This window comes from Trachinotus anak, unplaced genomic scaffold (assembly GCF_046630095.1).
Source record: "Trachinotus anak isolate AG129_WGS33_773 ecotype Australia unplaced genomic scaffold, CSIRO_AGI_Tana_v1 ptg000011l, whole genome shotgun sequence".
In the NCBI taxonomy this organism is placed as follows: Eukaryota; Metazoa; Chordata; class Actinopteri; order Carangiformes; family Carangidae; genus Trachinotus; species Trachinotus anak.
This window is the reverse complement of record NW_027273862.1, coordinates 15,702,948-15,727,297: the sequence shown is the minus strand read 5'-3', so window position 1 is coordinate 15,727,297 and position 24,350 is coordinate 15,702,948. Positions and strand designations below refer to the sequence as shown.

The following is a 24,350-nucleotide window of genomic DNA, read 5'->3' as shown; positions in this document are numbered from 1 at the left end:
GAGAAGAGAGTTCAATAAGCCAAAGACACAGACAAGAATATATACAAGAAACAACTTTGAAGGATAAAATACACAGGGATATGAAGGACCATATGAAGAGGAAGGATTTGGTAGAAAGCAAGCAAAAAAGGTTTTGTAAACAAGACCAAATGGTAATGATAACATTTTAGCAGCAGGCATGGTAGGTTTTGGGGTTGCACCCAAATTGCCATCAAGAACAAATCATTGTGCCTGTAAATTGCAAACAAGCAACATATTATTGTAGTACCTCAGTTCTTGCCCCCACTTACTTCTTAATGCAATTTGTCATTAGTAGGTGGACGTCCTGCCTCTCATCCAACAGCAGCATAGCTCCCAAATAACCTATCCGTTTGTCAGTGAACTTCTGGGAGGCAATCAACTTCAGGCACTCCAGCTGGAAAACAAGTCATCATGTCACAACACCATTCACAGCATGAGCGTTGTTACAATAAATCTAAAAAGCTAAAGATTTTACCCTCCAAGTAATCCTCCCACCATCACCAAACATACCTGCCCAAAGTGTGCTGGGTAGCCAAGCATGTGCATATAAAGTAGCTTTGCCACATTTCTGCAACGGTATGTATTATCTTCCTCTCTAAAGGACGAGCGGATAGCAGCACACTCTTTCTGGATCATCTCACGCTCCTCTGCCTGGGTCCGTGCTGTCCGGATAGTCCGGATCAGCTCCCGCAGTCTGATCGGAGCTGGCATTCTCTGGAAAAGATGAAGAAAAGAAACAGGTTGGCACCTATTGTTACCAGGTTGGAACGAGACTAGACCACACCAAAGCAGAAAAGCTACACTTTTAATGAATAAAATTGATATGTACACAGTAATGGCATGAGTCAAAGCTGTCCTATCTGCTTGTTGTAATTCTCCAAAATAGGAAACTAATTTCCATTGAAGAGGAACAAACTCTTTAACAGATCATGACAAGGTGTTCATTTGTGTCAAATGAAACGTTTATGTTGAGCAGTCTAACAAGTTTGAACAAACAAATATCTAATATGAATATTTTGAAAGAAGTAGGATGTGATACAAAACACTGCAAGAGAACTATGAGAGCAAGCCAATTCAATTTATTTTAATAAGCAAGACAGCATCAGTCAGATTGTTAGATCAAATTTGAGGAGATTCAATCAGAAAAGTTGTATTCTCAATAAATAAATGGAAGTTGATACAAAATAATCAATTTGAGAAAATACAATCCAAGTTAGACTTTTTTTCAGCAAAAATGCTGTGAATATTACCTTTGAATTGTAAGAAAAAATAAAAATATAATAATAATAATGATGATTTTTTTTTTTAAGTGAATGTTGGCCCCTCTACTTAGAGAAGGGTACATTTTGTCTCCCATGTCATGGAGACCCTTTATAGAGTAACATGCACTTCACAATTATGCTGCTTCAGCAACAGAAATGATGGTAATTACTTGTTGAGCAAATCCATTTTCTCCATGGAAATACCCAGTCCTGAAGTGGATTTGGACAGAGCAAAGACCTTGAAGAAGTCTCACGACGTGTAAAGTAGTGGATAGCATTGGTCATATACAACTTTTCTCATGAATAATGTAATTCTTGTAAATGTGAGCCTACACTAATAAGTACTTTATAAAAGCATGTCTATAACCTTAACTGAAGTCACAGTCTGTCTGTGGTTTTATTATCCAAGTAAAGTAGAGAATTTCCTTTCCCCTACACAACTACTACCCAGGCTGCCTTTATAATGTATGTAATGTAGTTTACGTTTTTTATGGTTGAATTAATTTTTTATCTGTCCAGCTGGATTGCTTTCATGCTAAAGCATGAGAAGAATAACTTTCAAAGGGGAAATTGGATGTTTTTCATTGGCCTGCTGATTTTTATCCCCCTATGTCTTTCAATGGCACTAACAGATGATGCTATATGAAGTGAAACACCAAAAAGAGCTTTGTCTTGTGGCTCTGTAAAACTGTTACACATATTCCTCTTTTTAAACCCATGGAGGTTGCAGTACTTTCACCTGAATACCCATTGGAAAAACTGTCTTCTTTTTCTTAACATGAACTATTACTGACAGGATCAAATGAAATTCTTTGAAACTCTGCCAGTCTACTAAGGAAAATAAGGATCCAGATATATAAAGAATGAAGACATACTTTGTTGAATGAAGTGTTGGTTTGTAGAGAATCTAAGAATTCTCTTGAACTAAGAGGAATGGGGAGGGTGGTCAGGCAAGGCCACACTTTAATAAAGCCAGAGATCTACTGTCTGTCTTAACACCGTTTAAATTACTTGAGCTGAATGGGCCTAGTGTTGGGCTCCATGAATCATGGCTCCCTGTCTCTTGCTGTGCTTCTAATCAAACGTGTACACATTAAAGCAAGTAAATCCAGCCTCTGCTGAGAGCTGATTAAATTACAGTTCCTCATTATGCAGTTGGAGTATAAAGGTAAATTCATCAACCATTAAAATACAACATATTTTTTTATTACCCATAATTGCCATTACTTTTTATTACTATTTCTGGGGAGTGAAAGTCTTGTTGGCTTAAAAAAAAACAAAACCAAAAAAAAAAAAAACTTATAAAGAGGGGCTGCATACATGGTAGTTGGATTAGAAGGACTATAGGATGGGCAAAGTGTGAGCTTATTCAATACTTGGACAGCAATAGTGCCAAGTTCAAAAACCAAGGTCAATTTAAATCAGCCTTACTACAAAGACGACAAGGCAACTGTTCTGCTATGTACCATATTACAGGTTAAGGTAGTTACACATAGACAAGTCTGTACAGCCCATACAGCTGCGTTAGACAAAACCATTAAGTGTACCTGAGGATATCTGACCCAAGTGTGACAATGGCAAAAGGTGCAGGTCCAAACCCTTTGCCAAAAAGTTGAAGAACCAAAAAATAAATTAATTTAAAAAAAGGAAAGCACAGATCTCAAAGGTGCACCATACCATGACAGAAATGCCCATATAACAACTTGACTAACACTAATCAACACATCTTTGGTATATAGGTGTACTTTTCATGTATTCTGAAATGTTGATAACAAGCTTTTCCTCTCATGAGATTTGGAGACTCAGTCTAGATTAGCCTTCAGAGCCTGACAACCAGCAACAAGCAAAAAGCATTCCACACCTCCCTTTTACCACAGGGAGCAGCCAACCTGTCGAGCCTGAGACGACATACTAGAAACATCAAGGGATGAAACTCAGTTAAAAAGGGTTTTACATTAGATTACTCTATGCTATGAGAACTGTATAGTGAGGAATTGAAAGCACAGATGTAACATCCACTACTACCATCTTTGTTGGGTAAAAATTGCACAGTTAAACTAGATAAAAAAGGAGAATCAGATAGCTAAAGGATGAAAAATATACAGAGCTACCACTGGGAGAAGCATTTTCCCAACTCAATTTGACAGGCTGTTGTAACCTGCACTTTGTCTCTTCATTTTCTGTATGTGCTCAGTTATGTACCCAGATGTTATAAATGAAAGACAATCAAAGCAGACGACTCTGTTCCTTCTTGTTTCACCAACTCTAAGTGATCAGCTCTGCACAATGACAAATAATTGAAAACACTGCATTAACACACAACACTAAAGAGCAAACTTGCATGAGTAAAATGGGTATGTGTCAGCTTTTATGTTTTACATTTATCCTCTGCTTCCTTCATGCACATTCAAATGTTAAGTCCTGTACCATAGTAGAGAATATAAAATGTATTTGATAGTCAAAATATTATGACAAGTGTTTCACAAGATTACATTTTTTTGGGTGGCCCACCCAAATAGAGTTTGGAGGTTTAAGATTCTTTTCAATCATCATTCTTTTCAATCATCTAGGCGGAGTACAGACAGAAAAAAACAAAACCTAGTTAGCTCATGAATACAACAGTTTGCAGTCACCCCACATTCCTCCTCCTACCAATGTCTGGTGGTCACCAGAGACAGTAGAGAGCCATTACTGAGCTAATTTCTAACTATTTGGCTCTTGTGTGAATTAATAGCTGAACCTGTAGAGGCTCCCCTGTTGCACAACAGGTCTTCAATCAACAACCGATGGCAGAATCATGAAGGTCCAATGTGTGTAAACAACAGTTTGTGTCTGTAGTGCTAGCCATCAATGTCATATTTTTACTTTCAAGATGCTGGCTACTTTAACCTAAACATAGTTATTTATTTGGCTTTGTTGGGCTGCAAACTAGTCGGCAGGCAAAGCTTGAAAAACAACCAACTCTGCTACTAATGCTAACTCCTATAGTACTTCCTCCACCACTGAAATCATGTGGCTTCCGCTGCTGTGAGGGTGTATGTTAAATATCAAATGTACTACCAAGACAATGGCAGCGCTCACTATACACTATGATTGGATCACTGGCAAAATGGGGCTATTTGAATGCAAAGCCAAAAAGAAGCACAAAAGTATCAAATAATACACTAAATGCTAACACCCACTGGAAATAAAGCTCTACCTGATGCACCTGCCATTGGGCCACAAAGTTAGTCACAATGTCACTCTCAGCATTAAGATGAAGTGGTTTTAATTAAGGCCATAGGTGTATAGTTTCAAGCTTAACAGGTCATAATGCTATTATACCTATTTACTTAACACTGAGGGACAACTCTGGAGTCAGCTGAATCTTAGATTTCTCTTCAACATAGGTAAATATTAGATAACTGTCACGTTTCAAACTGTGAATAGTAGTGAGGTAGTCGATATTTTGGAATGACACTTCATAAATCCTTCACATAAAGGGACCTGGCAAATATGTGCAGGAGTCACCTGTATTGCACGTCACACTCATTTGCTCACTTCCTACTTACATCTGACTTCCTTAACGTTAAACTACTATGCTCCACGAAAACGGGTGTTCCTCAAATGAGATTATGTGCATTATTAAAATGCGTGTATGTTCACTCCCTTCTTGATTAAGATGTTAAGATAACTTAGGAAATTAAAGCAAAAATGAATTAACGTCCTTTACACATGAAGCTGCCTATCGTTGGCTTTACCTGGATCCACATGCAACGTTACAAACGACTGAAATGTTTACAGTCTTTCTAATGTTAGGAAAGCCTGCTATCATACCAAGGCTTCGAGCCAAACATCTAATGTTACTTAGCTAACGCATATTACACCTAGCAAAAGGCAGCTAACGACGAGCTAACACTGGTACACACTCGTATTTTCAGAGAAAGGGCAACTTATTAGGATGACACTACAGCAGTAGCGTCACCTTGGATGACATTATTTCGTGAAATGAAAGTTTACATCAACAGCATTGGACAGTATTGTCGAACTGAAACCAGAGGCCATTATAGGCTGGGCATGACACCTGAATCTGATCGCCGATTGATCAGGACATGATGCAGTTCAGGCCTTCTTGAAGCATTTGGATTATCAAGCTAGCGAGTCCTCTGTGGCGTTAGCTAGCTACCTGACAACTCGTTTGTTTCTGTATTACTTAATCCCAATACTATTGGAACTAAAAAGGAAAGTAGCACTTGTGTTACCTTACTAGCGAGACATTAAACATAAATTCAGCATTATGCGTTGTCATGATGATTATGACTTAGTGGGCGACCACACAACATAAGTGGCTATGGAGCTACACATCCCTAGCACAGCAGGTAGTTAGCCAGGCTACAGCTAAAAGGGTATGCTAATCATGCTAGCTAACTTAGCTGCTGACAGGCACAACCCCGGTGTACTGAAGGCTGCGACTTCCTATGCAGCGCCACAGTGAGAGTTGTCAATGTATATACAATCAAACCACTGGCGATTACTCACACGTAAAGAAATTTCCATACATTTCTGCCGACATATTATTCTCAGAAGATACTTACTAGCCGTAGTGATGCCAGAAAATGACTGGAATCGTCTCTATTAGCAATGGAGGGAGGAACACACTAGACATGCAAAATGGTGGCTACTCCAGCCTCAGCACATCTACCGCAGGCGGAGGGTTACACTGACATATCCCAGAGGTTTGTGAAAGAAGCGCGGACTGGCTGTCGCACCGAGCTCAACCTCATCACCAACGTACACTAACCTTAGCTCGTACCACAGGACTTCTGCCCGGGACTCCCATCTGATATGCCAGTGTTCACTGGACACCATGGGTAATAGCTGAATTGTGTGTTCATGATCGTGAGAAATATAGCTAGGCGACTGTACTTTTAATCCTGCTGATCACTCGCTAGTTGCTGTCTAGCTAGTAAGCTTCTTCTCTTCCATCGTTCTCGCATTGACAATAAAGGGCTAACGTTGGGCTTGTTAACGTTAGCCAGCTAGCTAACGTTAACGTTATCACATTGATCTCATTGGCTGTTTGACTCTAAATAAATGTGCGTATCGTGGCTTTCAGTTTGTTGCGTTAATGTATATCGTCTGTCGCTTGTCATGTAAATGTCGTGAATTCCATGACACGACGAGGTTGTTTTGTTGAGATGGCATATTTTCTCTTAACCCTGCGGAGGAATACATTTTTTTTTTACCCGGTCAGTGTCGTGCTGCGGTCCGTTTACTCGTGGCAGTCAGTGATGACGACTACATGTAATGTTATGACATTAGCAGTCCAGTGGTTAGGAGCGGCCTCTAGTGTTGACACTGTGCTGTCCAACAAATGCTGCTGTAGGTTAGGTTTGGTTAATGCGTTACTAACTCTATACATACTAAACCGCATCAGGTTTGGTCTTAAGTCTAAGTAAGTAATGTTATAAAAGCTTTCATGGATACAGGGTAACATTTAAATTAAGGTGGTATTCAAAGTCATTATGATCAAATGTAAAGTTAAATGGAAATGACATCCCAGTACAGTTAGCTGCAATGAATTATGAAGTCACAACAGGAAGAATCAAAGTGGTGTAATAAAAAGCAATGTTGGTGTCATATACGTAAAGGGTCCTAAACTTTTAAAATGGAGTCCATTTTACAATCCTAGGATTAAAAGTAGTGATTGTTATGTGATGTGGGGACTTGAACCTGTTGTTCATATGGTTGGAGCCGGACTGTGTTAGAAATGATCATAAAACTGTTGGAGCAAAACAGGAAATCTGGATAGGGAGTCAGAAGTGGAAATTGCCATCTTACATTCTTCTAGTTGTTTTCCTTTCATATGGAAACACTGAAAAAACCAGTGACTTATCTTGACAAATGTGACCGCCAAGTGACATATCTAGTTCTGTGATCTACCTTTTTTCATCCTGTTTCAAGACACAGACTTTTATTTCTTGAAAATTCTTGAAACGAACAGTGACAAGTAACAAATGAAATTTTCTTAGCCCGTTGACAGAATTACAACCTGAAGTATTGCTATGAATTAAGGACTAAAGGACATGTTAAGACATATGGTTTGCAGTGTAAAATGTTAGATATTATCGACTTTAGCTATCAGATTCTTCAGAAACAAGTATCCATGAACTGACACTTGATCAGACCATGGCAGAAAATGAACAAGGTTGTTTTAAAATTCCACAGCAAAACATATAACATAATGGTGTTTGGAAATACTATGACGCTAATTGTTGTGTACAATGCTATTAGTTAATGGGGCTATAAAATATTTTGTGTAGCCTCAAGACTTTTTCTGAATTGGATGCAGCTCTGTTATCAGTCTTAATTTAAACCTTGGAGTGTATGAATCAACACTTTGCCCCTTTGTTTATACAAGCCTACACCCATTAAGTCACTTTTTCATATTTTTCACCTGCTTGCCCCAAGGCTTATCATCTGCATGAATAAACAGCACTCCTATCAACACTCACTTACTCAAAGGGCTGTCTCACACAGCAAGAATACACAGTTACCCTCATAACTTTGCCATTGTAAAATTCAAAACCTTTAAACAGTGGCTTAAGTTTAAAGGGTCTGTTCATCCAAATTAAAAAACATATTTAATCAAAAATAAATAAATAAAAAATGTTCATGTTTTCATTTTAAAAAATTATTAAAAAATTTTCAACTGCAACACGGCTTCCCCAAAACAATTTTCTGGTTACTGTGTAATCTATGCTATGTTTTCACTGGATCTACAGACACAGTCCTCCTTAGTGAGACACAGAAGAATCAGGCTCCACTGCTTATTATCACTATCAGCCAATAGGCTTATTAAAGATACAGTACATTGATATTTGTATATGGCTTTTGCCAGTAAGTAACAAAAATTGCAGTATGGAGCTGCTTAAAAATAGCTTGTGGTCATTCAGAAACAGTATGTGGTTTTTCGGAGACAGTGTCACCATTACATGGTTTGTCCATCGGAGAGTAAAATGACAAAAAAATGTTCTACTCAGTACAAATCCAAATCAAGGTAACAGTACTAATCAAGTGTTTAATTGCATAAAATAGTGGGAACAAATGTTACTCAATAATTTTCTATAGATATTTGAAAAACATATTTATGATACAGCATTTCCTTGAAAACAGGAATCACAGGCTTTAATAGAATAATACTGCAGTACATCCGTTTAATAAAAAAATATTTTATAATTTGAAAAAACTATCCCAACTCAAGCTCACCTCTGTCTTTATCAGCAATATTTGATATGTTTGAATTACACCAAAAATATTCATATAGATTACAATTCATTTGCATTAATTCATGTCATTTTAGACACTAAGATATATGATCCACACATGAACATCTTACATCTTTAAGTATGTATATATGTACATATATGTATATATGTCTTAAAGTGTGTCTGTGTGGTATTATGATCCATTCTAGGTTTTATGGCTTGCCTCTAAAAAGTGAAGTTTTTATCGATCGTCGTCTTTTCTCCCACACGACTTGAACGTAGCAGAGTATCTTAAACATGAACTCCCCGTCGCCCCTGCATATCCCACAATCCTGTTCGGTGTGGCTTCATCGTTTTTACGTTAGAGATCAGCTGAGCCTGTGCATAGCTGCAGTGGGTACAGGGTGCCAGCGGCTCGGGATCGGAGCTGCTCGGTGGGTCTCTGGACATCATTTTAACCCCCCCCCCCCTCCCTCCCTCCCCTGGTCGACCGGAGACGGGGCTTTCTTACCCGCTGCAAGAATGTGACGCTTTTATGAATCCGTCTTTTTTTTTTTTATTATTATTTTTTTGAACCCCATAAAATGACCGAGTAGACGATCTTTTTCATTTATTAGTATTACGTTCATCATCTGGCGTCTCAGCGCGGAATACACCTGGACTGGAAACCGTCCGGGGTGAGGAGGAGATTCCAGTTTCTTTTTCTTACCGGGAGTGGGCAATAATATGTCCAGGCGAAAACAGACCAACCCCTTCAAAGTTGACTGTAGGTATTCCAGGTATCGTCTAATACCATTTCCCGAGTTATTTAATCCATGTCACGTCCATCATCCCTCTATTCTTTGGTTGTTGGACAGGAACATTTGAATTATTTTCGTTCTTTTAGCAGCTGACGTATCATATAGAAATACCGTGGATATATTTTTAGGTTTGGGTTTGCATGAAAACGTTTCCTCGTCAGAGTGGTGATGATATCTCACTTTCATTTTGGCTTTTAGTTTGTAGTGTGAGAATACAGCACAAGTCTTTATTGGTTGATCTATGATTATTTATTTTTTTCTTTTCAATATTTCACCCCTTGTTCTGGAGTTAAATGGACATAGTAGAAGTAAACTCAGTGGCCCAGTAATTGAACTCAAATTCTGGGCAAATGCATCACAATAAAAAAGAAAACGATAAGTAACTGAGTAAAAAAAAAAAAAAAAAAACCCATGAAAATAAGCATTAGAAAACATTCGATACTAGCTGTTAATACTTTGACAAACTCATTCATATACTGGTGATGTAGAACCTAATCATTTAAAGTCCTTTCAAATGTATTATTCCTGCAAACCTTGATGGGCGATTTGTAATTCATGCCATTTGTGTGTTTGCTAAGTAAAGCGATTCGCAAGAAGCCTTTTGATAGCATCTTCCTCCTGTTAGTCAGTGTGTCAGGCCTTGTGGCTAACCATGTTTCTGTTTGCAGGGTTTTGTTACAAGATGTCATTTCTGTAAATTCATTTGGCAAGAACATGTCATAGGTGTTAAGAAGAAGTGGGCTTAGAGTCACATCATGACTAGCATGAGATTAAACCATCATCAGAGGGGACAAGCGTTTTAACTTTAACACTCTGAGGATCTGCTCGGTGTCAGTTCAGTTTTCTCTGACATGTCAGTTTCAGTGAAAGATTACAGGAAAGCAATATATTTAGCAAAACTGATTAAAACACCAGCTACATAAAATATGTGTTTGTATTTAAGATGACAACTTTTGCTGAAATTCGTGTCTCTGTGTCTCCCTTCCATCCTTTTAAGTATGAAATGTCGACTGTATTTCTTGTTACACTTAGTCTATTCAAGCAAATTAATTGATTGTGATAATCAAGCTTTCCAAGCGAAAACACCAGACATCATCTGGTTTCAGCTTCTCGAAGGTGAGGTTTGCTGCTTGTCTCTTTCAAATATCATCGTAAACCTAAATATTTCTGGGGCTTGGGCTGTTGGTCAGATAAAATAGTGTGTTTGAAGATGTAACCTTGGGCTCTGGGAAATACATTTTTACTATTTCTTGACATTCATGGGCCTTATGATTAATCGATCAATTGAGAAAACAGTCAGCAGACTTATCAATAATGAGAGCAGGAGTCCCATCATGTAGATATATTGTTGGTGTTCCGCCTTCGTGGCTTTGCCTCTGGCCTTCTGCCCCCTAGATCCCCTTGTTGGTGGACAGCACGCTGACCTCTTAAATACTCCTCAATCCACAGTGGGGGATTTCCCAGTGTAATCTACTGAAGTTATGTATGCTGCAGCCCTCCTTTCTAAACATAGTTTATTTAAACTGACGTTGAAATACATCTTGCACTTGCGACTGCAGTAATCCCTGTGAGCTAATTAGCTCATTTGCTGCTCAGTAACACGTCTGGAGTCCAGAGTGGGAGCTGAAAACTCTCCAGAGGGCCTAATACAAAGTAGTGTTAGCATATGTTGGTGCGCTTCATGCTGTGACAAATGCCACAACATTTTTTAGACTGACAAGTCATACCTCCCGCCATATCACTGGAGTGTGAGTTCAGGCACCGTGTTGTGCGCACTGACTTCGCTCTGCTTTGCCTTGATTGTTGTACCTGTCTTTTCATGTGAGGTATGAATCGCATGCACAGAGCTGTCCCCCCCAGAGAGCGTCAGACCAGACAGACAGACTGACAGACCAGACAGGCAGGGAGACGGTCTGACAGGCAGGCAGGCGGGGACACACGCGTACACACGCACACACACAGGGAATTCCAGACAATAATACAACAGTGCTGTCTGTCTCGTTATTTGTTTTCCTCCTTGAGTTTGATGTACAACAACACCAGGAGAAGCAGCTTTATATAAGAGTTAATTAGGATCGGAGTTGCTGCGTGCTTTCTGGAGAAAAGTGGAATGAGTCCTTCAGGTTGACAGCCAATAGGCATCAGTTTGTGTAACGGCATAGGTGGATCTTGTAGCCAAGTCTTGTAGCCAAATCAAAAGCCCAATCTAAGTGTGTGAATATTACTTTTTTGTTGAATTCACCAAGGAGAATTGAGGTTAATACCAGGTGGCAAACTAACCAGAGAAAGTCTTCTTCAATGAAAATGGTTCATCACTTCATCCTGTTCTCTGTAATATTGGGTCACCAGGTAATCAGAGTGAGAATTGATCAGATGTCTGGCTCCCCATCCCCATTCTCCTCTGTGTCTGTGTGTGTGTGTATGGGGATGGAAGACAGAGGCCCCAGCACTTCCTGCAGATTCAGACGGTGTTGTGTGTCTGCGTGTGTGTGTGTTTTGGAGGGGATGGCGGCTGAAAAGAAGAAGGGGGGGGGGGTGGGGGGGGATTCAACAGGACCCCCATTGCTTAGTGTTTGAGTAGAGTTTTGGCATTCTATCTTTTGTCTGTTTTGTTTTGCGCGCTCACCCCCCCATACCCTCCCTCCCCTCCTCCTCCTCTTCTCTCCCTCTTCTGTGTCTGTTGGCTGATGAGTTTGTCTCTTTGTCTGGATTCAGTCAGACACTGCGTCACCTCCTGCCTACAGACACACAGACTCAGAGATAACATCACAGTGGCAGAGACTGAGGGGGTGGGGGGTGGGGGGGGGGGGTCGAGGAGAGACAGATGTACAGACAGAGCCCTAGCAGTGGGGGGATGGGTATCTCTCACACATCAATCATTGGCTATGTGCCGTGAAACCAGCTTGTTGTAGTAGTTCATAGTTCAATACTCAGACCCCACTCCAGTGCAATGAACGCTTGCATTTCTATGGGAAAAGTGCCCAAACTGTGTTCACATACCAACTTCTTGTCAATAGTATCCAACAGCTGCCAACAGTAACAAAATAGTAGATTGACAAACCTCCTCAAGATTATACCTCTGTTTTCCTCAGATTCACAGTGTGCGCGTGTGCAAGGCCTCAGGATTGTGACAAGGGTTGTAATTACTTCTGTCAGATTCAGGTAACTGAAATCAGGATCTCTCTCCCATCTCTGCTCTGTGTAAATGGAGAGAGAGCACACAAGGGAAGAAAATTGGATTTTAAGTTATCATTAATTTAAGCAATCTGAAGTGGAAGTGGGATGTTCTTGTGTGTGAATGCCAGAGGAGCTTTTAACCAAAATGTCTCCAATGAAGCAGTGTTTGGCAGTTAAATACCGGCTCGCAGGGTCAAGTGTATTAATAAGAAAAGTGAAGGTATTTTATTGAATCCTGCGATCAGCAGGGCTGCTATAAAACAAAGAGTAGCATCACAAGGAGTTAAATGAGCCACATATGGGCTGTCATGCTATAAAGCTTTATCCTCCCCCTCAGAGCTGATGGTATAGATATGGAGGTAGCTAGAGCTACATACAAGCAGGGAGGACAGAGGGCGAGCCAGGCTGTTCAGTGTGTGGGTGGTACTGAGAGAGAGAGAGAGAGAGAGACTGAGTTGCAAGGCAGTTAGCTATAGAGGAAAATAGTGCAGGCTGCTTCCCCTGTGGGACTGCAGCATAGCTGTTGAACAGAGCTAGCATGTATCTGTGAGGGTATGTGTGTGTGTGAAAAAATGGGGGTTGGGATGCAAATTAAGTTAATGTGTGTGCACGTATGTCAGTGGGCTTGCATGGCTGGCTTAGCATTCATTATGTTCCAGTGTCGGATAGTTCACATGAAAGCAGCCTCATCGATGAAGAACATCTTGCGGTCCACATCCTCAGTGAATCCCAAAAGTCTTGAGAAAAATGTAGAATTGTATAAATAACTGAGTTTTTTTTTTTCTTTTTTATTTGTGGACTGTGCTGGTTATAGGTGTCACTTTTGTTGCCATTTTGTGTTACTGTAATAATTTTGATCATTCCATTAACCGTGGATCATTAACCAAATAGCAAATTGTTCTGAGAGGCCGGGATACATTTTATGTCTGCCAAAAATCTTAGCATTTTAGCATGGGCTAAACAGTGTTGAAAAATTCATAACTTCTTGTGGTATTCTTTGACTATAGATGCTGTTTGTATGTGGCCAAGGAGATAAAGCACTCATGCAGGATACACTGTATGGGTAAAAAGGCTTCTCACTTAATTCACATAGTTTATTGCCATTAGGTCCATACTGAATATCATGATTCAATTTATTTGTTGAAATTATTTCCTCAACGAGAGGATATGCCACAATGGTGAACAGTCATTTTGGCGTCTGTCCGTCTGTAGACACAAGCTGGCTGTATGCTTCATAGTATGCAGGAAACTGCAGTACATTGCCATAGAAAAACAGTCTTCGAAGATGGGCTCGGCCTTCCATACATGCGCTCCACACCTTTTTATGCAACTGCAGACATAAAAGCTATTTATCATACCAGTTTCATTCAGCACTGAGCTTGGAATTTTTTTTATTGATTCATTGTTATATATCAATGATCAATACTAGAGTTTTTCATAAACGATGATGCAAAGGTTTTGCACCAGAAACCCTACTTTATAGTAGACAATATATGCAGTTTTCTATCATCATCTATCATAACCAGATAGGACTGACTGTTTTTGACAAATGAGCAAACTAAATATAAAAAGCATCAAAGCACTCTATCACATTGAAATTGATGCAAAGATCATATTAAAAACTATATAAATGGTATTGCAAAATCACAGATAGATTTATATCATCATATATGTTCAATATTGTATCTCGTTTATCCCTCATGTTTTAATCATATATTTTCATGTAGTATACAGTCCCCTGATAGCACATAAGCTGCACTCCTCACTTTTTCTCTCCAGTCAAAACAGTCCACCGTGCCCACTAGAAACATTTTACAGACACTCTGATTGCTACTGTCTCTCTATATCCAGGGCCGTTCCACACTTCAGGCATCACGGGACTTCAGCACACTATTAACATGGATGGCAGGGATGAATTCACCGAAGACAGTGAATGCTGCAGCAACAACTCCCAGGAAGTCCACGGGCAGGATAGCATCTCAGGTACAGGATAGAGGGACGGGACAGGGAAGGAGTGGATGGACTCTGCAGGAACATCCTCGGACTGAGGGGTGTTAGTGAGAGTAAGCCCTGCTCTGTGTTTTGTTGTCTGTATTGATAGGGCTGTGTTTGCCTCCATAGAAGACAGCGATAGTGATCCTGACATCCACGGTGAAGACTCGTCCTCCAACACCTCAGCTGACGACCACATGACCACCAAGAGAACACAGTGCCGCCTACAAGGAGCGGGAGTTAAAGAGGTGAGTGGGCTGCAACCCCAGTAAAACAGTTTTGAATTAGTTTGAGTGCTGCAGTGATGTTGCATGAACATACAAACAAAACTCCACAGAGATGAATTATTGACAAGGATCTGCCTTGCATCTCTGCGCAGGCCCAGTTTCATTTTGAGTTATGTGGTGCATAGCATTTTTTTTTTTTTAGCATTTTTAGAAATGATGTGATTGTGGTGGTGACAAGCCTTGTGTGGGCTGTGGAAATGATTAGCTTAATAGCCAGAGGTTTTTTCCAACTGTCATCCACCACCAGTGCGTGAGGCAGCAATTGCTGTGAATGTTAATTTGGGTATAGATGTTCTCTCTGTGTGTATTATCAGAGTGTAGTATTGTAGTATTCACTGCATTTTTAATGGGTTTAGTTTAAGTTTTTGCACGGGTCCATTTAATTATGGTTTTCATAGCCAATCCGTTGCCCAAGTTGTAAGAAAAATAGCAGATGATATGAACTGACATCTGTCATATGTGACATTTTCACAGTGCTTCTTTTCTCATGAGATCATCTGTTAAAACTGTAAAACAAAAAACTGGTGTAAGGTAGAGACCATCTTGCAAAGGGATCACAGCAGCCACGGTGCCATCAACCTGTTGACATTCCAATCCATGAGTACTCAGTGCACGTTACTCAATTATTACGTGACTATCCAGTACTCATGGGTCAAACCACACCCATCTTTGTTCTTCATCATGATCTCAGCTACACGCCTGCAAGTTTCGTGAAGATCTTGCACAATTGTGATGTTATCATGTTGAATGAAATCTTTGCAGAAAGACACAAACACCTGCCAAAGAACTGAAAATCACCTCTGTGGTAGTTTCCATTACAGTGGGTCTCCAGTATTGTTAGCACTTCTTATTCCATTATTTTTCCAGATGTTTTAGGATTTTGTCATGGTATCGTTTCAGTATCGGGTATCAAGATATTTATGGCAGGTATCGTATCGAAGTCATAATTTTGGTATTGTGACCTCTGTCACTAGCTTGCTCCTGTCCTGCTTTGTGAGCACTGAGCAGAGAGTGTGAGCAGAAACCTGAGTTTATGGGATTTCTTTGATAACTTAAGCCTGTGTTCGCTACCACATAATTATTGCCGCTTTTAATATGACTCAATAGGCTAAACCTCTGCGTTCTGGGCTCTACTAGGCGCATTTTTCGGGTATCCTACGTCTAAGAAGTAATTATTGACAAATTGAAGGCTATATGCCATTATAAACATGACCAGTACTGTTTGAATACTTAATAGATAATTTGCAAGTTATGGTAAAATTAACGTTATCAGCGAGAATATTGTTTGTATCACGGCAGAGCGTTAACCACACTGGGAGCACCTAGGCTAAACTAATTTATCGTCGTAGGCTAATGCTTCGTAAAAATTCTTTAATTTAAAAAAAAGTTCACTTATCACAGATAACTTGACCTCAGTTACTGGTGCCTGTTGAGAGGTGCCTGCCAGCTGCGTGACAGAAAGAATGGTTGCCACGCCCAGTAGCCTACACTTGCAAGGAGCATGACAGAGAGTGGAAGCAGTGCTCTGCATGCATATACAGGACGCGTGTCTCTTATTTTAATAAAGTACTGATACTTTAAAAAAATGTGACATTAGATCTATGAGATATGAGAAATGGGAAGTATAACTGTGTGTCCGAGGATGAACTCAGTGCACCAGCATTAACACACACTTGTCACAAAGTGTGTGTTAGAAGCGTCTGTAGTAGCGGTGCGGGGGTCCGTAGTGCATGGGCAGGTCCTTCACGTCCATGTTGTGGTGATGAGGGTTGACAGGATGATGATGATGATGATGGTTGTTGTTGTTGTTGATATCGTACCATTTTTTGCGTCAGGGTATCACGTTACCTTTCTAGTATCGGTACACCGTGCAACAGTAGTCTCCAGGACCATCATCCTTTCGGTGTTGCCATGATGAAGCGCACACACACACACACACACACACACACACACACACACACACAGACACACACACACAGACCCCCAAGATGAAAACAATTAATAAAAATTGACACTTGAGTGGACTTGGAATAGACTTGAACAGAACACCCTTGGTAGCGACCAATATGTTTTGTGCTCAGACCTTCTGTTTGAAAATATTCGGTATTCCAGCTTGTGTGTGAGTCACATCTGTGACAGCACACAGCATCATGTCACTCTTGGTGACTCACTGGGGCTTGTGAGAATTTAGCTCATTCATACACTTAACACATCATCACACACGACTTGCAGAAATGCTTCAACTGGAAACGTGAAGCGAGTAGCAACCCCACGATGGCCCGCTTCACAGGTTGATACTTGGATCACACCTGTCAGGATACAAATAGCGAATCTTATACAAATAAGGGTACAACTGATTGTATACAATAACTCAAAAATGGTTTAGTCTACTTAACAAAATTTGTAAAATGTTAAAATGGAAACAAGCCACACTGCTGTGAAGTGAAAATGATGTTGCAGAAGTATTGTGACGTAGGTATACTTACACTTGCATATAGCACTGCCTTTGTTCCTGAAATGTGTTTTAATGGTGCTTGTTTTCCCCAGGAGAGCGAGGAAGGGGCTGACCACATCAACAACTTTGTATGTCCTCTCTGCACGCTGGATTTCAGCAGCCCTGAGAAGCTCATCTCCCATGTCTACCAGGTGAGAACAGCATTGTCTCGCCTGTCCTAATCTACTACAGAACCATGAAAACAAAGCAGCCTTGGATCCTTTATTGCAGTTTGTTTCTAATCAGGTACTTACCACCGTAGGTCATCATCTTTAAAGCTCCCTAAGTAGCTTTCAGCATCAGTACTGAAGTGAGATGCAGATTCAGGGAGAAGGTGTTGACTTGTATGATCCAGTGATACAGCTCAAAAATTTAAAAAATATTTTCTGATAATAAATGATTACTAATTCTCTTTCAAATGCAACAGTTTCAGCTTCATCTCTTCTTCCAGGCTCTTTATCTTTCATTTCTCAGTAATCTACACCTTCCATTCTCCTCATACGTGTCCTCGCGAATGTCTCACTTCACATTCAGTAGATGATTTATCCCTTACTTCAGCATTTGCAGAACTCACAGCAGCAACGATGTACCTTTTTTTTTTTTGCAATTGTCATGCACTTCGTGGTCCTTAAAGTTCCTGAAAGATGAGTGTACATGCTGTCACCATAATGTCAAACAATTACTACAGTGTCTGGTAATTAATTAGTGATAAAATAACTTTTTTTAAGACCAGTTCTTGCCACTGAGTAGTCCACATAGTACCACATTTGAATGCTGCTCAAATTATTTTTAACATGTGAATTGTCCTGTCATTTAGTTTTTACTTCAAGACTTTATTTTCAAAACTGACTCAACTTAATTTTGTTATTTCAGTGATGTTGTTCAACATTTCTCATGCACACATTTTATTGTATGGCATTAGTATTCCATTTGAAGGAGCAAGTGCAAAAAATGTTTTGTGTGCCGTGTACAGTTTTGTGCATTATGCCCTGCCATTAATTGTGATAATTATTTTTTAGTTGTTACATTTGATACATTTTTGATACTAATAATGCTAATGATACTAACAATACGTGTGATCATCTACAGTACTTGTATTAGTTCAAGCAGAAAAGTGTTTCCTTTTCCTTTTATTGATACAAACATAATTTATTTTTGTACCAAATTTGTTCCTGATTTAAATTTTGAGAACCAACAACAAGAAGAAGTAGACAGTTGGTTGTCATCTCCTAATATTGGTAGTTTACTTTTAACGTCTTTTTTTCTTCCCCCTAGTTTCTTGTTCTTATCTTGTTTTGCTGTCTTTAACAGCACACGACTATGATGAGCAACACCAAGAGCTATGTGTGCCCAGTGTGTGGGCGAGCCCTGAGTTCGCCTGGCTCACTTGGACGGCATCTTCTCATCCACTCCGAGGACCGCCTCTCCAACTGCGCTGTATGTGGTGCACGCTTCACAGACACCAACAACTTTAACAGGTTTGGCTCATCTCTTCAGTAGCTCTTGTCTCAGGTCATTAATGCACATTGCTATCATTTTTTACAGGAAGAAGTATACAGATATTTTAGATGCAGTATTATATATACTGTATATTTATGTATATATAGATGCATTAATATGCCCCCAAAGTTTATGTTTTCCTTCAAAGTAATAAGATATTATCAATAATTAAGCATCTTGCCTGAGTTAAAACTGTTAAGTCAGCTGCTTCCACAGTTTTCAGGTACATAAGACAAATAAACAATGACTCAAAATGAATAAGATACAATACAGTGTTTATCTCATAGTGTTTTTGTGTTTTGTTACTAATCATGTTCTTGCTGTTTGTTCAGTAAGGTTGGGTGGTTCAGTTAGGTTCAGTAACCTAAAAATAAAGAGATCTCTTTATCAGCATATGACAAAGGCAGCAGACATGACGGATTCAGCAGAATAGTGCCGTCCTCTCATAAAACATCTAAAATGATTTTGGCAAGTTTGAAGTAAATAAATTGGAAAATGGTCACAATTCTTAATTAGGCAAATATTTTGATTGACCGGAGGTTTTCTTTTTGTGCCTCGAACATTGTAGTGAAAGCTACGGAAAGGTGTGCACTGTCCAACATAAAGACAGAAAATAAAGGTGAAAATATGTCTGTAATGCAGGACACTTCGACACAATGGAGCAGTGGTTCTCCAAATGTGAGATTTAGCCAGATGTAGAACAGGAGGGATGAATAAAATTAGTACTGGAATGACAGATTTAATGGAAATAAACTTGCATGTTGCTTAGCAACTACCATTACATCTCAAATTTAAACAGCACTGACAAGGTTAGAACAAACAGCAGAGGGACAAACATTGTGAGAAGCAGAAATGTGGTTTTCAGTGGAGTGAAAAGGAAAAGCAGAGAACAGAAAATATTCATGAGCTATCACGAATAGCAGCTTCAGGTAAGATAGATAACACCGTAGGTAGGTGGGCACAAATATGCAGTAGTTGCATGTTACATTTGTGTGAACAGCCATTTGATGTTGTTATAGCCAGATATAGTTTACTGTGAATAACATAATTCTGAAAGCATGATGTTGTACATGTTGGTTCACACAGTCTTATCTATCACCTCCTGTAAGGCTGTTAATAGTGTGCTAACCCCCACTCTTAGTTAACCACAGGTCTCGTGACAGTGTGTTGCTCATCTCTGAAACAAACACTTGAGGAACTGAGTAAGATGAAATGAGTCATTTTTTCCTTTTTAGATAAAATGGTTTGAAGTCATGTCAGTTATCTAAAAAGATGTGACAGTACCAACCAGGTTGTGGTTACATGCTTTTGGGCAGTTGCTAACAAGAATGCATGGGAATTAATTGTTAATATCCAACAATACTTGTTTGTATGTGTCAGTGTTTGTATGTATTTAGTCTTTGCTACAGACTGGTGGCAGTAGCTAGGATACAAGGTGCAAAGTGTGGGCAGTATGATTTGATCATTAGTGTTGGAGAGAAATAAAAACATGGTTATATGTAAAATAAAAAATGTGGGAGGTGACTGTTTGGGGCCCTTTATGCCAGATACATGTCTTGAGAGTTAAATATGACTTTAACAAAGAAGCTACATCTGAAATAGAAAAAGTGCAATTAAATTATTGTTTCTACATTCATGTTTAACTGGTAAAATTGTTAAATTGTACCTCACTCAGCCACAGTTCGACCAGTGCAAGAGTGAAATGACACAAAGAGATGAGGCAATCAGGTCAGATTCAGAAAGGGGCAAACATCATGTCGCAGATCTAATGGTTCGAAGACAGAATGTTTTGCTTGAACGAAGCCAATTAATGCTGTATCCTATCAAAGGGAGAAGCTTAAAGATGTTCTCGACACAACCAGAATGGATGTCACCGGTGAAAGGGACCCCTGTTCGATGTCCCAGTCCCTGTCCAGCAGTCCCATAGGCAGCCCGGGGCCCGGCACTCGCTCCTGCCATGGACCAGGCCCCAGCCCCAGTTCATGTCAGGGACCACGCCCATGTCAAGCACCTGACCCCAGCCCCAACTTATGTCAAGGCCATCGTACCTGCCAAGGACTTGGCCACATCTCAAACCAGTGTCAAGGCCCCAGGCCGTGTCACGGCACAGGCCCCGGATCTGCACCGTGCTCAGGCCCAGGACCGTGCACAGGCTCTGACCAAGGACCCTCCTTTCCTTCACTGCCCGACAGTCTCCTCTCTGAAGGGCCATCGCTTGCATCTATCCCTGATGCTCTCAACTCCGCTTCCTCAGGCCTTCCTCCTATCCCTGACATCATGAGCCCTATGCCGGTGTATCCTGCCGGGGTGCTGCTGGTGTGCAACAGCTGCGTGGCCTATCAGCAGTTGGTGGAGGCCCAGTCGCCAATGCGAAAATGGGCTCTGCGTAGGAAGAATGAACCCTTAGAAGCTCGCTTACAGCGTCTAGAGCGTGAGCGCACAGCAAAAAAGAACAAGCGGGCGTGTGAGACGGAAGAGGAGAAGGAACTAAGGAGGCTGCGGGACCGTGAGGCCAAGCGCATGCAGAGGATGCAGGAAACGGAGGAGCAGAGGGCACGCAGGCTGCAGAGAGACAGGGAGGCCATGCGTTTAAAGAGGGCAAACGAGACGCCCGAGAAGAGGCAAGCAAGGCTGATCCGCGAGAGGGAGGCAAAGAGGATCAAGCGAAGGCTGGAGAAGATCGACCCTGCTCTGAGGACACAGATAGAGCATGATCCTGCTGCAATGGCTGCCCTCACAGCAGACATGAGTCTCTTTCAGTTCCCCTGCCCTATGCCTGTTCCTTCCATGGATAATGGTCTGTTCATGAAGCTGCCCTAATTGGACCAGGCCACTGAAGGAGGGGGGACGACAAACTGGCTTCTAAGCAGCATCATTAACCTCTGCTGTGGTCACAGTGAACCATTCCGAGCTGGTTTACTCCCAGCATCTGTGAGGAACAGCTTCACACACAAACTGCTTTGTTAAATACAACAAAAACTACATCAGTTTCTAATTTATTACAGTCTAGAAAACCTTGGAAACAGGGTTTGAATGTTTCGTATTGTATGGATGATGACATTAAAGCATGTTGTAAAGAGATTTAACACAGTTCATTCTAGTAGGAGCAGTTATACTTCCTTTGAGGAAAAAAGATCTTTTGCACATGGACCTTCAGTGTCGGGAGTGGGGACTCTGTAGCCACAGCCCCCTCCTCTCTGGTCCACTCCGCCAGCCCAGTGACTCGGGTTTACCGGTAGCTACACCTCTCTCTTCAAGCTGCCACCATAGGTCCCTGGGAAATTCATATTCAGTCAAACTACTACCTCAGCCGGCGCTGTGATCGCGCCCTCTGTCCTGTGGCTTACTGCGCTCCAACTCCAAGCTTCCAAAGCTCTATATGTACTGTACACTACTACAGAGGATGCGGGTTGTTTTCCACAATTTGTGTTTGCATTCATCACTCAGGCTTTTTAATAGGACACAAACATTCACAGGATGAGCAACTGATTGACAAACACACTAGTACCACATGTATTTCCTGCATTTAATTCTAATGTTTGTTAGCAGGTAAACTCTGAATGTTTTGTCCTATTGAACACGCCCAGTGTTGAGCAACATTCCCCCTCATCTCCTGAGTTGTGCATCTTAATGCATTCTTTTTGCCAATATTTTCTTTTCTTGACGCTGTTACACTCCAAATACTTTGCCAATGTCATTTATTTTTTACTTTCTGTTACAGAGTTCTTTGGCTCATAGTAACTCAGTCTGTGCTGCTGTTATTGTACTGGACAATACCTCTTCTATATTTTGGGCTTATCACAATAAGGAATATTGTGCTACAATGTTCAATGAAGTGGTTAGAATGAAACAGTCACATGTCACATTACTTGAATTATATCTGCAAAGACGTATTTGTTGTCCTGATTATGGGTAAATTACAACATGAAAGTGGGTTATTACTATATAGAGCATCTTACATAGATAATGCAACCTGTGCTTCATGCAAGTTGTGTAGCATTCACATGCTTTGTAAGGCTGCAGTACCTTCAAAATGTGTAAACAGTACCACTTAAATTTGTTTTTTTGCAGAAACAAATGTATAGACTTATGACAGGTGAAAATTATTTTTAATTCATGTCCCTGTTTTTTTGTTTCCCTCATCCGTTACTGAGCACTGGGGCTAAATGCATGACACATACAGCCCATACTGGGAGAGAGATTCTATTAATCTATATTCATTAACCTCATTCCAGCACATATTTATGCAATATGATGTGAATATATTTTTATTGTGAAAATGTTTGGGTTACTTTGTTTCCGTCAGCAGTATGAAATAGTTTTAATGTTTAAATTAGAGGCCATGTTTGGATATCCCTTGTTTAATTTCCTGCCTGTAAGGTTACCTCCAGTTTTTCTTGACTTCACTTCTCCAGATGCAAGCATTTACAGTGTCAAATGAGAAGTTTCTGAAATACTCTTCAAAGAATATCAGAGACAGGGACAAGTACTGGTTCTGTTTGAGTCACTCCTAGATGAGAGTTAATCTACCTGGCTGTTTGTCACAGCAAATGTAACAAAGGAAAAAAAAAAAGTTTTTTTTTTTTTTGTTTCATCCTCAGAGGCTTTTCTAGGAGTGTATCAAACCTCTATGCAACAGATGAATTATTTATTTCAAGGGAAATTAATTCACTTTTCACTGAAACTATGCAGAATGCGACTTAGATTTAAACGGACTTCAATGTAAAGAGTTTAGCTTCTCAGGCAATTTAACTCAGTGAGAGGGCTCAGAGCCAAGATACAACACCCTGGTCCATAAGAATCATTTATAGAGCTTATCATATGATGTGATAGGGACAGTTTTAGGCAGTTGTGTGACCAGAGACTATTTGTCTTCTGAAATGTGTTTTCTCTTCCTAGTCCAGCACATGAAAACAACAGGGTCTCACTGCCATCCTACTCATGACACACTGTACCAAGGGCAGATCAGTGCTCTCGACAAAGGTTTCAGGTGTCATTTCTCTCTTCTCTCAGACTATGAATACTGGGTATTCTCAGAGGTTGCTCTTTGAAATTGCTGTAATCCCCTTTGTCCTACAGTGGAATAATGAGACAGAAAACGTCGGTGTCTGTGGTCTGACATACTATTGCAAAGGAAGTACTATGAACTCTGAAGTGATGTTGGTCTTTACGAGCAGTACTTTCGGTATGGATTAGGTAAGCACTGCATGTCGTGAAACTGCACTTGTCCTAGAATGGTTCAATATGAGCTTGTGTTCTACTGTTAGTTTATGCCTGCCTGTTTTATACAGTTTAAACAAAAGAAAATGTTGTTAATAACGTTGGCCTTTCTATATTACTTCTATCAGGATTTTCTCTCAATGTCCATGTTTACAAAATAAATCTCTCTCAACAAGGCCAAATGAATGAGCTAAACTGCTAATGGAACATTCATGCTAGCTGTGATATCAATGCATTCTGACTGGATGGCCCTTTGGGGACGCCATCCTCTGTTACTGGATTAACAGATGTACAGACCATGACGAAACCTGGTGAAGAATGTGGAAATAAACATCGACTTTACTATAACA

General features: G+C 40.3%; 2 protein-coding genes across 9 annotated transcripts in view; one reads left to right on the top strand and one right to left on the bottom strand.

The window, feature by feature from the left end:
* Window positions 1–6,081, bottom strand: part of ap1g1 (adaptor related protein complex 1 subunit gamma 1) — a 20,298-nt gene extending 14,217 nt beyond the window's left edge. Inside the window, exons 1-3 of one of the 2 annotated variants that reach the window (XM_071488390.1) lie at window positions 6,064–6,081; window positions 532–735; window positions 291–415 (exon numbers count right to left, since the gene is read on the bottom strand). In XM_071488390.1, coding sequence (XP_071344491.1) covers window positions 291–415; window positions 532–732 — 326 coding nt within the window. In that variant the 5' untranslated portion in view covers window positions 733–735; window positions 6,064–6,081. Of the gene's footprint in view, window positions 1–290; window positions 416–531; window positions 736–5,857; window positions 5,997–6,063 lie in introns of those variants that run through there. The other variant, XM_071488391.1, reaches the window with a different exon arrangement.
* znf821 (zinc finger protein 821) lies at window positions 5,984–24,350 on the top strand. 7 transcript variants are annotated; one of them, XM_071488402.1, is made up of 6 exons: window positions 5,984–6,133; window positions 14,359–14,490; window positions 14,632–14,747; window positions 17,334–17,432; window positions 18,592–18,758; window positions 20,610–24,350. In XM_071488402.1, the coding sequence occupies exons 1-6, from the start codon at window positions 6,130–6,132 to the stop codon at window positions 21,598–21,600; spliced, it is 1,509 nt and encodes a 502-aa protein (XP_071344503.1). In that variant the 5' UTR covers window positions 5,984–6,129; the 3' UTR covers window positions 21,601–24,350. The 7 variants fall into 7 exon arrangements, with proteins under 7 accessions (XP_071344503.1, XP_071344502.1, XP_071344500.1 ...); XM_071488401.1 differs by having other exon boundaries at window positions 14,629–14,747; XM_071488399.1 differs by lacking the exon at window positions 5,984–6,133 and adding an exon at window positions 6,154–9,296 and having other exon boundaries at window positions 17,337–17,432.

Coding starts and splice junctions, on each gene's coding strand:
- znf821 (XM_071488396.1), top strand. CDS start 9,257: ATGTCCAGGCGAAAACAGACCAACCCCTTCAAAGTTGACT. Junction 14,491..14,628: donor CGGGCAGGATAGCATCTCAG/GTACAGGATAGA, acceptor TTGCCTCCATAG/AAGACAGCGATAGTGATCCT. Junction 14,748..17,333: donor AAGGAGCGGGAGTTAAAGAG/GTGAGTGGGCTG, acceptor TGTTTTCCCCAG/GAGAGCGAGGAAGGGGCTGA.